The sequence below is a fragment of the Aedes albopictus genome, chromosome 2 (genome assembly GCF_035046485.1).
Source record: "Aedes albopictus strain Foshan chromosome 2, AalbF5, whole genome shotgun sequence".
Taxonomy (NCBI): domain Eukaryota; kingdom Metazoa; phylum Arthropoda; class Insecta; order Diptera; family Culicidae; genus Aedes; species Aedes albopictus.
The window spans coordinates 28,224,034-28,239,321 of record NC_085137.1 but is presented as its reverse complement, the minus strand read 5'-3'; the positions used below and the strand labels follow the sequence as shown (position 1 = coordinate 28,239,321).

At 38.4% G+C, this 15,288-nt stretch overlaps 1 protein-coding gene across 3 annotated transcripts in view; it reads right to left on the bottom strand.

Annotated features, from left to right (window-relative positions):
- LOC109402508 (nitric oxide synthase) overlaps positions 1 to 15,288 on the bottom strand; it is a 354,219-nt gene that overhangs the window by 19,646 nt on the left and 319,285 nt on the right. For all 3 annotated transcript variants that reach the window (XM_062849368.1, XM_062849370.1, XM_062849369.1), the window contains 5 exons: positions 6,197 to 6,451; positions 1,225 to 1,372; positions 996 to 1,165; positions 726 to 936; positions 441 to 661 (listed from right to left, as the gene is read on the bottom strand). In XM_062849368.1, coding sequence (XP_062705352.1) covers positions 441 to 661; positions 726 to 936; positions 996 to 1,165; positions 1,225 to 1,372; positions 6,197 to 6,451 — 1,005 coding nt within the window. The remainder of the gene's footprint in view (positions 1 to 440; positions 662 to 725; positions 937 to 995; positions 1,166 to 1,224; positions 1,373 to 6,196; positions 6,452 to 15,288) is intronic.

Here is a 15,288-nt window from a genome sequence, read left to right as displayed (position 1 = left end):
TGGAATCTAAAAAAATACTTTTGGAAGAATGCTTCTTAGAGCTTCTGAGGAATTATGGAAGAAACTCCTAGAAGAATCCTGGAATAAATTTCTAAAGGAAACATAGAAGCAGTTCCTGCAGGAATTCCAGAAGGTATTCCTTAAGAATATTAGGAAACAAAGAACTCCTGAAAGAATCCTTTAAAAAAAACTTCGATTCACACCGACAAGTTTGCGGATATTTTGAGTGTAAACTGCTGCATGCTAAGCGTAATTTCTGGGGAAACTATAAAATGTTCAGGAAATTAAAGGTACATCGCCCAAGACTAATGGAAATGGAGCTTTACTATTTACGCTCGATACTGGAGTGGTGCTAAGATGTAGCCAACAAGGCTAGGTATAACAGATGAAGCAAATACCCAAGTACCCCCACAGTTTAAGGCAGATTTACTAATAGATACCTCCGTTTCCGGCATCTCCTGTTTGATGGTGCTCCATTCCTGCCAGAAAGATCGGAACGGCGCAATTCCCGTCCCGGGCCCAATCAAAATCACCGGCTTGCTTGGGTCCTTCGACATGTGGAACGACGAAGCACTTCTCACAAACAGATACATCTGGTCGTCGCCATCCAAATTGGCCAGATAGTTGGAACAGACTCCGTAGTGTTCGGCTCCTTCGCCATCTACAAGGTGTTAATCGTTGGGTTTATATCATTGCTGTCATTGTAATGTACGTATTATACAAACCTTCCGCTCGGTAACTGACAATGGCTACAGTCAGATGGATTTCGTTGGAATACTTCCGGGGTGAAGAGGAAATCGAGTAGAAGCGAGGCTGTAGAGCGTTCAACTGAGCCACTAGGACCGTTGCCGGAGGCTTGCATGATGGGAACTCTTCCAGAACTTCCAGCAGATGCGGAAGTTTCCAATAGCGCCAGTCTTCGTATACTGACGACTCCTAAAATCATATTAGTGAGATTTCTAAAACTGTGGGTCGTATCTTCATAAGGATTTTACATTGGCCAGCATCAATAGTCGTTCCTCGTCCTTTTTGTCCTCGCAGCAGGTGGCCATGAAGGTTAGCAATTGTCGCGAAGGAGGTGTCGTGATGTCCAAGAATCGCGAAAGCAACGTCCGAAGAGAGCATATCGGAAGACGTTCGTGTTGTTCCCACGATTTGTACACTCCTGGTGGAATAAATCAAAACGATCATTATTGCGCATCTGTTTTCATACGAATCATATACCATTTTGCGTTTGTTTCTCCTTCAGGACTTGAAGTTGAAGTATCTCGTCCGGGTTATCAACACCGGAGAGGCGATTTATGATGCCGTCAACAATTTCCGGCCGGTTGGCTGGAAAGATACCCACGTGATCACCAGGTTCATAAGCAATCTGTTGAAAAGAGAAAAGTGTTAGATCATATGGTATTCATTGGCGTAGCTAGAGGGGGCAGACTCCTCCTTCCCCAGAAATTTTTCATGACTTCATATATGGAAATAAGAAAAAATCTGAATCCGTAATATTTGGAATATTATGTGTTTAAATCAATGGTTATTGTAGAGTATTCTCAACTTGTCACACTTTACAAGATCATTGTCCATAATAGTATATGAAATTGAAAAAACAATTTCTAGAGGATTTCATGGTACATTTTCTAGAGAAATTTCGAGAGAAAATCCTGAGAGAATACCCAAAGAGTCTTTTCTAGATGAATTCCTGAAAACATTCCTGGTGAAATGTCTGATAGCTCTTCTAGAAAGCACTTATATGTTTAAAGTAAGTCACAGTGACTGTAACAGAATAACAGAATACATTCCTGAAAGAATTGCAGGAGGAATTTCTGAAGAAACTCATTTGTAGGAGCAGCATGAGGTATTCTTGAAGGAATTCATAGATGGACTCCTTAATATCTGCAGATCATGATTCCTGAATCTGTGGATAAGCTCCTTAAAGATTTCTTCGAGATAATTGAGAAAGCATTCCTGGATGGCTTCTTGTAGGATTACCTGTCACCTGTACTCCTCTAAAATTATCTTTAAGTATTTCAATACAAATCGCTAGAGGAATTCCTTTAGAATTCTTCAAGTAATTCAAAAAACCTTCAGGGAGTTCTGGAAAAATTCTTGGGTGAATCCCTGAAAAAGATGTTATACGGATTTCTGAAATTATTGACCCTGAATAAATTTTTGAAAAGATCCAGAGAGGAATGCATGAAGGAAATTCAGGAAGTCCTGGAGCAATCCCTGAAAGAACTCCTGGAGCAATCCCTGAAGGAATTCCTGAAGAAATCCCTGAAGGAATTCCTGCATGAATTCCTGGAGGAATCCTTAAAGCAAATATGGGAGGAATCTTTGGAGAAATTTCTGAAGAAATCACTTGAAGAATTCCGGGGGAATTTCCTAGAAAAAAATTCTTGAGGAATCCTTGGAGGAAGTTTTGGGCGAATTCCTAGAGAAGTTCTTGGAGAAGGTATTCCAGCAAGAATATCTGAAGGAAACCCTGGAGGAATTCCAGGAGAAATTTCTGGAGGACTTACTGCAGAAGTTCCTGGATGAATTCCTGCAGCAAACTCTGGGAGAAATCCTGGAGGTATTGTTAAATGAATTCCTGGAGAATTCCCTAGAGGAATTCTTGGAAGATTCCCTGGAGAAGTTTCTCAAGAAACCTCTTGAGAAATTCCAGGAGGAATCCTTAGAGAAATTTCTTCAGAAATTCTTGGAAGAATCCCTGGGGAATTCTTGGAAAATCTCTGGAGAAGTCACTGAAGCAATTGCTAGGGGAACCTCAGGAGGAATATCCGGAAGAACTTGTGGACAAATTACCGGCGAAACTGCAGGAAAAATTCCTGGAGAAATCCCTAGAGGAATTCGTGGGGTACTTCCGAGAAACTATCCCTGGAAGAATTCCTGGAGGAATCCCTGGATGAAGTTCTAGAGGAATCTGTGTAGGAATTCTGGGAGGAATCCCTAGAAAAAAAATTCTGAAGGAATCCTTAGATAAATTTCTAGAGGAACTCCCAGAGAAATTTCTGGAAGAATTCCAGGAAGCATTCTTGGAGGAATATCTGGATGAATTACTGGAAGAATCATCGTAGGAATTTCCGGATGAATCTTTGGAAGAATCTTTAGAGGAATCCCTGGAGATGTCCTTATAGAAATCCCTGGAGGAACTCCTCGAGGAATTTCTGCAGATATCCCAAAAAGAATTTCTGGAGACATGCCTGTGAGAATTCTTGGAGGCATTTCTAGAGAAATTCATTGAGAAATCTTCAGAGGAACGCCTGGAGGAATTTCTAGATGATTTTTTTAAGAATCGCTGGAGAATTTTCAGGTAGAATCTCTGGAGAAATCCTTCAAAGAATTCCTGGAGGAATTCCTCGAGGAATCCCTGGTGAAATCTCAAGAGTATTCTTTGAGTTTCTCTGGAGACTTTTGGAAGAATCCCTGCATGAATGCCATTAAGAATCCTTGTAGAAATCTTTGAAGAAATTTCTGAAGGATTTTCTTGAAGAATCACTGGAGAACTTTCAGGGAGAACCCCTGGAGGAATTCTTGAAGATATAGCTGAAACAATTCCTGGAAAAAATCCTGGAGAAATCCCTGGTGAAATCTCTAGATGAATTCCTTTAGGAATCTCCAGAGGAATATTTGGAGTTCCTCGAGGAATCTCCTAGAGGAGTTCCTAGAGGAATCTCTTGCGCAATTTTTAGAGGAATTCCTGGACGAATCCCTGCAGGAATTTTTAGAAGAATCCCTGAAGGAATTGGACTCCTGGAACAATTTCTGGATGAATCGGAGGAATTCCTGGAGGAATTCCTGAAGGAATTCCTGATGGAAATTTTCGAGGAATTCCTTGAACCAATTCCTGGGGAAATCTCTGGAGGAATCCTTGGAAAAACTCCTGGAGGAATCCCTATAGAATCCTTATAGAAATCCCTGAAGGAACTCCTGAAGGAATGCCTGAAGTTATTCCTAAAAGTATTCCGGGAGGCATTCCTGGAGTAATCCCTAGAGGATTCCCTAGAGGAGCTCCTGAAGGAATGCCTGGAGGAACTCCTGGTGGAATCTCTAGAGGAATTCTTTGAGGTATCTCTTGAGAAATACCTTGAGGAATCTCTGGATGAATTCCAAGAGAAATGCTTGAGAAATCTTCAGAGGAACTCCTGGAGGAATCCCTGCATAAATTCCATTAGGAATCCTTGTAGAAATCCATGGAGGAATTCTGGAAGAAATTTTTGAAGAAACCCAATGAGGAATCCTGGAAGCAACCCCATGAGGAATTCCTTAGGGATTGTTCTATCCAGGAATCCCTGGTTAAAAAATCTGAAGAAATCCATGTCTGTAGTAATTTCTAAACGAATTATTGAAGGAATAATTGGATTGACTACTAAAGGATTTTTTTAAAAACTTTTTAAGCAATATCTGTACAAGTATCTGTATTAATGTTTGATTGATCTCTAGTCAAATTTTCTGAAAGAATTTCTGAAGACATTTCAGTAGAAATACAAACTTCGAATAATTCCAGATGGAATCATTGGAACAATTTCTAGTGAAATGCTGTAAGCAATATATGGGAAAATACCTGCAGAAATACCTTTAAGGACCTCTGGAGAAATTCTTGAAGGAAACCGCGAAAACAGCACTTGAGGAAACTCTAAAGATATCCCAGGACAAATCCCCACAGAAATGTTTGGTGGAATCCTTAGATGCATTCTTGAAGCAATCTCTGGAGGAATCCAGTTATTTTGATTCCATAAAACTGCAATCCTGATTTGTATACTCACATATCGGGCGATCATGCTGCTTAAAATTCATCTCAAGTCAGGCCCCCTGGGCCCCCTCCAGAAAAAAAATCCTAGCTACGCCAATGATGGTATGCATGTTCTTGTTTTAATGTACAAAGGCGTAGACCATGATTTCCCAAACTGTGGGTCGCGACCCCCCAGGGGGGTCACCGGCCTTCATCCAGGAGGTCGCGAGGGACAGTAAAATATTTAACTGTAACAGAGATCAAATGAGAGAATTTCTATGGGGGGTTGTGAAAACTACGTCTGCTGCGGCAAAAGGGGGTCGCGCGACCTGAAAGTTTGGGAACCTATGGCGTAGACTCAACTTCCGAGCAATTAGTAGACGCACCACTGTAAAGGAATAATCTTACCTTCCCTTTAACCCTCTAATACCCAAATTTTTGATTTTGATCTAAATATCATTTTTCGTCATCTAAAATCGATTTAAACATGTTTTGGAAGATGATTCTTTTTAATTCTCGATTTCGTGAATTTCAGTTTTTGATTTTTCTAATTTTTATTTTTGAACATCCCCACACTTTTATATTTTTTCTGGAAGCCAATTTGGGGAACGGAGTTTTTGAGATGAAAACATTTTGAGATTTTATGAGAATTGTTGAAATATTATTATTTTAAATTTTTTTCATAGAAAATTTTATTTTCCGTGTTATTTTAAGGAAAATAATTTTAGAGTGTATTCGATTCCCTTAAACTACTAAACAAGGATAGAATGATTTGGGAAAAAATTAAAATGTGTTAATTGTAGCGATTCAATACAAAATAAACAATGACTTCTAAAAGGTGACTAAAACATCAATTTTTCAATGATTTTTAAAAAATGTAAATACGCTTTAAAATACACCAAAAACCATTTTGAGATATACAGAACAGTCCTAAATATCAGCCAAAAATATAAAAAAATTGATTTTCCACGAAACAAAAATTACAAAAATGCTCAAACTATACCCCGTCTAAAGGCGGGATTGGGTATTAGAGGGTTAAGTATGCGCTTGGGAGGAGGCCAACGGGAATTGAGAACAAATTCAGAATTACTAATTTTGTAAAATTACTGCAATAGAATTATAATACAGCATTTCTGCATGCACTGCAGCTTGAGGGAACTTTTGATGAGCTTTACAACAGCACATTTCCTGAAACTGTTATACAATAACAATCGCTCATACAGGAGAGAAAAACATTTTGCGAGAGCTTGAACATAACTTTGACACTCACACTCACAATGCAGTGAGTGCCGAACGAAGTAAAGCGCGCGCAAAGCAACAAGTGTGCGCCAATCACCCCGCATTCGCTCCGTCATCGCATCGTTGTCGTCGAACACATGTTCCATCGTTCCTCGGAAACATCTGTTCCACCCGAGCTGCAATCAAAAGCTCACAGTAGTGTCACAGCCATCACAACTCACAACTCACCCCTTCCGCTACGATCTCCACCAGAATGGTCGAGCGCTCGCTCCCGTTCGAACCCTCGTGCAGATTCAACGCCTTCCGCTTCAGTGTGCACTCGGTTGCCTTTTTGTTGTGGAATTTCGATAGCGCCACATCCAGCCGGTCGTACTCGTTGACCGGCGCGAAGCGGACGGTGTTTTCCGATAGTTCGCTCTGCAGGGCGAACGCCGCGTCCGATAGGGTTTCCTCCGGGTCCAGGCAGAACGTTTCGCAGGCGATCTGGAATTTGTGGGAATTTGGTTAAACTCTTTTTAAATTACTGGGTGAATATCAGAGCTTTGGAACGATTAAAAGCTTTATCAGTCTTCGTTCATGAATTGTAAGTAAAATAATAAAATAAAATATTTAAAATAATTAAAAATAATTAAAATAAATAGAGTAAAAGTAAAATAATCTTTGTTTGGCCATATACCTCAGCTGTTACGCAGGTAACGCAGTACGCAGGTACCGTAAACCGGGGTCAAATTGATCCTGGGGTCGAAACGGATAAGACGTTTTCCAGTTAGATTCAGCATACTCTAAATAGTTTCCTCACAAGAATTGAGCAGTTTGAATCAGATACTTTACTATATTTGTAATAAAAACATTTCAAGAATGCCTAATCTAACGGAAAAATGTCTGATCAATTTCGACCCGGAGATCAATTTGACCCCGGTTTACGGTAATAGTAATATAATGATGGAGCTGTGTAATATGATGGTATGTAGTTTGAAACTCCCACCAATCGTTTGAAAACTCGGAATTTCTACTCACTCCTCTGCCGAAATCAGTTTTTCAATCGGATAACTATAACACAAATGAAATAAGGAATAGGCCCATCAAACGTTTTGATATGATTTTTATCACATATTAGCGTGAATCACCTTAAAACACTTAAACAAAAATAGCTGGATATATTAAATCTATGGTACTGTAAGTTTATTGAAAATAGAGAATTTGCTGAGTATTCAAACAATGTAGAGAATTTTCTGAGCCAAAATTATTTATTTTTTCATAGAAATTGCTTTCTACCAAGATGTGGACGGGCTTGGTAGTCTAGTGGCTACCGCTTCTGATTCGTATGCAGAAGGTCATGGGTTTCAATCCCTGGCCCGTCCTTTTCATCCTACTTTGTATCTATCTATCCACTATCTCTCGCTCTCTCTTCTTTACATATACAACTCATGTATATTCATATGTTCATAGCCATCGCTAGAACCAGAAACGAATTGAAAAAAGTCGTTTCCCTCCCTTCCAACTTCCACTCACAGCACAGTGTATATATAACGCCTATAAGTTATGCAACCAAAGCGTGCTGTGCCGCTTGACCTTATTCACCTTATTCACCACACAATCTATCACGAACACTATAAATAACCCTATCCATGGATCGCATCACCGACCCAACGGTGACTCCCAGATCTCCCATCCATTCCGTCTAAAAATACCCCAGTCCGTGCGGGTTGTGGGGACGCAGAGTGCTCTCGGTCTCTAGTAGCAACAACCAGTACATTCTAACATTCCTTTCCCTTCCCAGCTGACTATAAGGACTTGGCCGGCGCCGTTATTGATCAAATATGCATGAGCTGCTAAAATTGCACTTTGAGAATAAGTTGAATGTCCCAGCCTCTTATTCAGTTGGATCTCAGTGCAATTGGTACCAGTTCAGATCAATCACGGAGGAGCAACCATTGACATGTGTAGTCAAGAGTTGATCGTGATCGAAATTGCTTTCTACCAAGATGCTTTCTACAAAAAGCCGGAAACGTTTCCGAAAAAGCTGTCTTGGAGAAATTCTCAGGACCCTTTATTAAGCACTGTTGAAGCGTCTCAAATTTCATACAGGTCGATTATCCGAAGACTCGGTTATCCGGAGTACAGTCAGGTTTTTTTTTACGCGGGAGATACGTACCGCGTACAAAAAAAACTCAGTTCAAAATTCGAAAAACCGCGTAAAAAAGTCTCACCATTTCTCGACGAATCATGCAAAAATAAGACGATGAAATTTTTTTTGTATGGAGTTTTCATTTACGCGGCTGCGTAAATGAAAACCGCGTAAAAAAGACCTGACTGTATTTTTATTGAGATTTTTTTAATTTTTTAATGAAGAAATTCGACAACGTTTAATATTAGGGGGATTCATCTAACAGCGTAAACTGATTAAACGTCGCGATCACCAAGGCAATCTTTGATTATTTCATTCGCAAAATCATGAAACATTTCAAATAAGCAGAAAATCATGGCTTACGCAGCAATTTAATCTGTTTAGTGAGTACCCCTATTATAATACTGTGCTGATCCGATTTCGAGAGGCCTCGATTGCGTTTTCTCCAGATTTTATCGGTTTTCTGATCCAATTGTGTTAGCTTTTTTTAACAAGACAAAGTGTTTTACATTTGGCATACCATTTTACAATCAATCTTAACCCTCAAAGGGATACCTGGGGTCCATTGGACCCCAGGCGCCTTTCAGAGCTCGTCTTTGATGGAACACACTCAGCGAGGTGACGAAACTGAGGCCATGAAGGTATTCCTTTTAGGGTTAATATCAGTTGATATATTTTGGAATCATATACAAATTATGTAATAAACAAATCTCCCGTTATATTTGAAATGGAACAATTTTAATTTATTTTTCAGCGAAAAAAAAAAACTTAATTTTTCACTGTTTTCGAAATATAATTTACGGTATCTTTTGAAAAAAAGACGACAATCCAGGAATTCCCAAACAATGCTTGCAGAGATTCCTTCGAATATTACTGCTGGGATTCCTCCAGAATTTCCAAGGAAAAATCCTCCAGAGATTTTTTTTAATGATGAATTCCCGGTAGCTACAGACTTTCAACAGTTGAAAGCATCCAATTAAGGCGAAACTGGAAGCAATTTCTCATTTTCGTGCACATGTAGAGTATGGATCAAGGTATCTTCTGAATTTTTTTGAGATGGAAAATGCTTTCCATTTTTACAGAAACCATTTTTTTGTAAAATTTTGTTCAAAAATGGTTTCTGCAAAAACGAAAAACATTTTCCAAAACAACAAAAAATCAGAAGATACCCTGATCCATACTCTACATGTGCACGAAAACCGATTTTGAAAATATTGCTTCGTTATTTAATAAAAAATCAAAAACCAAAAAGTGAGGAAATGCTTCCAGTTTCGCCTTAAGAAGAATTCCTCTTGGTATCAATTGATATTGCTCCAAGAATTCCGTATGGAATTCCTTCAGTCAGCCTGGGATTTCTTCAGGAATTTCTGATGCAGATTCTTCCTTACCTTCCTTTACCTAAAATACCACCTGGATTCCCTCTATGGATTTTCTAAGAATTATTCTTGCGATTCTTGGAAAGATTTCTCCAAGGATATTTCCAACGTTTCCTCCAGAATTTTCTGTTGGTTGAACATAAGAAGTCCTTGAAGGAGGAAGTCCCAAAAGTACTTGAATTTCTTCAAGGCTTATTTTAGGAGCTCATTTCTCTTGAATTTCTGCAGAAATTTATGCTTGGATTTCTTTGGAATTTCTTTCAGATATTTCTTATGATACTTTTAGGGATTTCTCCAAGAACTCCCATATAACCGTGAAGGAGGAATAGGTGTAGAATATTAAACTGAGGTATGCAAAACCTAAAACAATAAAAGGTGCGTGCTCTATAATTCGATAATATCTCAAGCAGCTCTCAATACCAAACCAATACATCGTTGAGGTACACAGCTAGTCGCGTACGGTAATTTTCACCATCTCAACTGCTGAGCGTTTGGTAAAGGGTTTTTAAGGAAATTCTGTAAAAAGATACCAAATTTCGGTAAAATCTTATCTTTTATCTGACGAACTCTATCGAAGTTCGGTAAAAGTTGAAGGACAAACGTCATGAAATCCCGCTTCAACATTGCATCGAAACTTCAGACGCACAAATCTCAAGAAGCAAGCTTCAAACAGCAATGTATTTCATTATTCTGTTCTTGTTCACTTGTAATTAGCTTAAAATCAAAAGCTCAGGTGCACTGATTTTGTTTACGAAGAGATTTGTGCCCTCGAAATCGTGAGTAGGTGCCAAAGACGGCCATTGTGGCGGCCATTTTGGGATTCTAACAAGTCTGTCCTGAAAGCTTTACCGAATACTTGAGGGTTGAGATTCAGGAAAAAAATTACTGAGTGATTTTTCCTAAGTGTGTATTTTTGTCGATGACTCAATACGTGGTCTTGGTACGATATCTAGTTCGTTCCTGCTCGGGTATAGTCCTTCAGAATGTTGCTCATGGATTCCTCTGGGGATTTTTCAAGAAATGTTTACAGAAAACTTCTATGAATTACAGTTATTTCGGTAGTGATTCAGAAACTTATTTTAAACCTCTCTAAGGATTCCTCCAGTGATTTCTCCAGGGGTAAATCTAGGAGTTCCTTTAGAGATTTCTACAAGGATCTCTCTGGCGAGATTGTGAACTTTTTTTTGTATCAATCGTGTTTTCTGGGTTAGAATACTTTGTAATATAACGAGGAAAGGCAACGAAAACAGAGCCACTTGTTGAACTGAAATGGGAAATGTAATTTATGATGTTTATTTTTCTTTGTCGCTCAATTATGATTTATTATTCAAGCTGACTACACCCGTTTCACTTCACATATCGTCTATTGTCTAATGTTTGTCAGGACACAATTGGGTTTTAAAATTAAAAAAAAATGTATTGAGTTTTTGAGCACCTTTTTCTGAATCACTTATATTTTTTTCAGAGTTGTTATTGTTGTTTGTTTATTAACAGGGATTTGAACCTTTTATGGGTCATTCATCCATTGTTTCGCTATCAATAGCAAAAGTATATTTCTAATACTACAGCCCTATTCATTACATTTTTTTCTCGTTCATCGAAACGGGCGCATATTAACATAAACCACACTCCTTCACCACACTCCTTCACCACCCCCCTTTAAATTTATTGTTTCCTTTGATAGATTTAGAACATTTTTATGGAGTTCAAAATTCACAAAAAAACTATGCCGATTTTGTCAGCCTGAAAAACAATCAAGGTCGCACTGTATACAATATTCTGATGAAACGCATATTTATAACTTACGTCACGCTTTACGAGGAGAGGGGGAATTCAACATAGTGTGATGGCAAATAAAAAAAACTTTAGGGGTCTCATTAGAAACAGTATGAGAAAAGGAAAAAATAAAACAAAATGTTACGTAATATATGGACGTCCCATAATTCAACTTTCTGGCTACGTCACTGCTTCATGTACATTTAAAAACAAAAACATATACTTTTCCATACGTTTTTAATTTCCAATTTAATATTTTTTTCGTGATTCGATTATCCGCAGTGAAATAAAAATCAATACTCCGGATAATCGAGTCCGACCTGTATTAGCAAGAGTAAATTGCGAGCTTAATTCTCAGCGTAGTGTTTAAGTACTAAATCTTCGAAGTGTATTCAGTGGATATCACAAAATATTAGTTAAGCGTAACTTTTTTTGAACACCTTCGGAAGGTTAATGAAGTTTTTTAAATATTTCCATACTTTCAAGTGGAAGAAAGCTTCGAAACTGAATGTTTTTTTTTGGGAAATGGATCTAATAAACTCACAAAAAAACATTTTCTCAATTTTTGAACTTTTCCAATAGTTTTTGAAGTATTAAAGAACCTCTACATATGCTCAATAAATATTGCTTTTTGGAGTGTTGCACTTTTGTGGGCCATTGAATTTATCTATATAAAATGGAGTGACATGCGTGAGACATGCAGTATTACGATGGGCACGTTGCAAGCACCGAAGATGGTGTGGTAATAGATTTAAGAGTACGTGCGCAGGAAGAAAGACTTCCGGCCCCTAACATTCAAAAGATTGAGGAGGAGGTTGACCGGATGAAAAACAATAACGCCACAGGAGCAGATCATCTACCAAGCGAGCTTCTAAAATACGGTGGAAAAGTACTGGTGAGAGCACTACACTGGGTCCATACCAAGATTTGGGAGGAAGAAGTATTACCGGAGGAAAGGACGGAAGGTATTGTGTGTTCCATCTACAAAAAGGGTGACAAGGGGGATTGCGGTAAATATCGCGCGATCAAACTACAAGATACTCTCTCAAATTTTATGCCACCGTCTATCACCGGTTGCAAGAGAGTTCGTGGGGCAATATCAGGCTGGAATACAACGTGCTCACACATTAATTGTTCATCAAACGAAGTTAATTATCTACATAATGCTGATTGGGGGGTTTTAGCTTCCTACCTCAATGTGGTCTCCTCTCTCAAACGCTTCGTCTAATATTTGGCTCTGAAGGCATGTTGCCTGTGATCCAGACAGCCTTCGGTTTTCAGGTGAAGCACAAGTCGTCTATTCAACAGTCGTTCCATCACCTTGGCAATGCAACTGGTGAATGTTATTGGGCGAAAGTTGTCAACGATGTTTATGAGGCCCGATCCTTTTTGAATTGGGATCGCTATGCCGTGCCCCCAACTGCTGGGCAGGGTATCGCTAAGCCACTCCTTATTGATGGTGTCTAACAGGCTCGTCTTACCGATCGGAGGATGATATCAGAGCATTTTTTTCCTCATCTGTAGAGCCTTTTAACCACTGTGTTCATTATTTAGGAATATTGTGGTATGACCCATATTTAATTTGGTGGTAGTCAAATATCCTGTCACAATTGAGCTGTGATGGACAGTGGTTGATGTAACACCTGATCCCAACTAGACACAACTCGTTTTATAAAGTTTATTACCCTGACAATGATTTTATTGCGTTTTTCCGGCTATACCAGTCGGCTAGTACAAGGGATGGCCAAAATGTTTGGGATAGGCAACTTTTGTTCTCCAACAAAAACATTCAACATACTGTAACTTTTCATAGAGTGCTTCAAAAAATCTCAAATTTTGACTGTTTGTCAACCTATTATATGTGCATCTTTGGTACAAATTTGGGCTCGATTGATAAATTTTTCGCGAAGTAAGAACCGTTCAGGTAAAATACTATTATTGAGACAACTAATTTTTGAATTGTCATATCTTGGAAACCAGTGAACCAAATCGAATGAATTTTTTAACGTTCATCAACAATATATTGATACTTAATACAACGTTATAAAATGTAATATTTTCTCACGGCGAATTAAGCTACACTGGGTTGGAATTTTTACCCATATAGAGGAAAATAAGTCAAATTTACAATACCACACAAAAATTAATAAATGTGTTCTTCCTTCAATCTAAATAGGCTCTAATATATCTTATTAAAGATTACTTGAGAACAGAAGCAGAAAATCTTTGGATATCAACACTAAAATTTATTGACATTGATGTAAAAAAATACATTTTTTCGAAAAAAAAATCCAAAAATGGTCAATCCATGATAACTTTTTTCAACGTTCAAAAAGTATCAATGTTTTACTAGTTTGTGAAGCATTCACATAGTGTTAGTGTACGTTCAATTCGGTTCATTAGTGTTTTACCCGAACGATTCTAACTTTGCGAAACATTAATCAATAAAGCCCAAATTTGTACCATTGATGCACATAAAATAGGTTGATAAACGGTCGAAATTTGAGAATTTTTGATGCACTCTATGAAAAGTTTTAGCATGTTGACCTTTTTTGTGAGACAAAAAAAAGTTGCCTATTCCAAACATTTTGGCCACCCCCTGTATGTCTGAAATAGACGTAAAAACTTGAAGTATTTTTAGGCAAAGTACGTTTAATTGGCAAATTGAGAGATTTGTGAAAAAATTACCACATGTTTTTATGGGATTCGAACCCACGACTCCGTTATCGCTAGTCCGGCGCTTTAACCAACTAAGCTACAGAACAAGTTACAACTCTGCAGAATAGAAAGTCAAACTGGATTCGAAGCACCACCCTACACCGGGTCCGTCTTTCACAACTTCATCTTTCTTTCGGCTCTTAGATACCGGCTCTTAGATGCCATTTTATGTGTTGTTTTATGTTGCGAATCACTGAATCATGGTTGAAACTATTGCAATTTCTTAATATTCCATGTACACCCAGGATGTTAACAGAAACATCTAAGCATCCATGATCTCACGCACCATTTTTCAAAACTAATTAGTGATTTCAGCACCAAATTTGAAAAACATGCACCATTTTGGCATTTTGTATTCCAAAACTGTATTTCATATACGTGAACCATGGTGACTTCGGCACCACATTGAATTCCAAGCACCATTTTTGCAATTCGCGCACCTATCCATATAAAGTATCGAATATCACTTACCTAATAACGGTGACGACTAATACAGCACACTAACATCATGCACCTTCTTCAAAGCTTTCAATGCATAATCATGATGTCCGCATCATACTGATATGCACCATCATGAAATTTCATGCACCTTCAAAGCTTTTCAAGCACCATTTCAGCTTTAACATATCATCTAGGCATCTGATGCATCATTATGGCGTAAGCATCATCTGGAGGGGTTTTTGAGAATATTCTGAATAAAAAATCCTGGAAAAGGGATTCATCATTTCCTGAAGAGATTCATTGAGAATGTCTGGGAGGAATTCATGAAGGAATTTCTTGAGGAATTCCAGGAGAAATTCCTGGAAGAGTTCCGAGAGAAATTATTTTAGGACTTCCTGGGGGAATCCCTGTAGGATTTCCTGGAGTATTCATTGGAGGAATCCCTGAAGGAATTATTAGAGGATTTTCTGGAAAAATCATTAATGAATCCCTGGAGGAATTCCTGAGGAAATTCCTGGAAAAAATCATGGAGAAATTCCTGGAGAAATCCGTGGAGGATTTCATGGAGGAATTCTCAGGAGGAATTCTGGCAGAAAATTCTAGAGGAGTTTCTGGAGGAATCCCTGGAGGAACTTCTAGAGGAATTCCTGGAGGATTTTTTGGAGTTTCTCCTCGAGAAATGCCTGAAAAAATCCTGGAAGAATTTGTGGAGGAATTTTTGAGCAATTTCTGAAGAAATTTATGAATGAATCCCTGGAATACCTGAAGAAATTCCTTGAGAATTTCTTGGAGAATTTCCTGGAGGAATCCATGGAGGAATCTTTGGAGGAATTTCTTGATGAATTCCTGGAAGAGTTCCGTGAAAAATTCCATTAGGATTT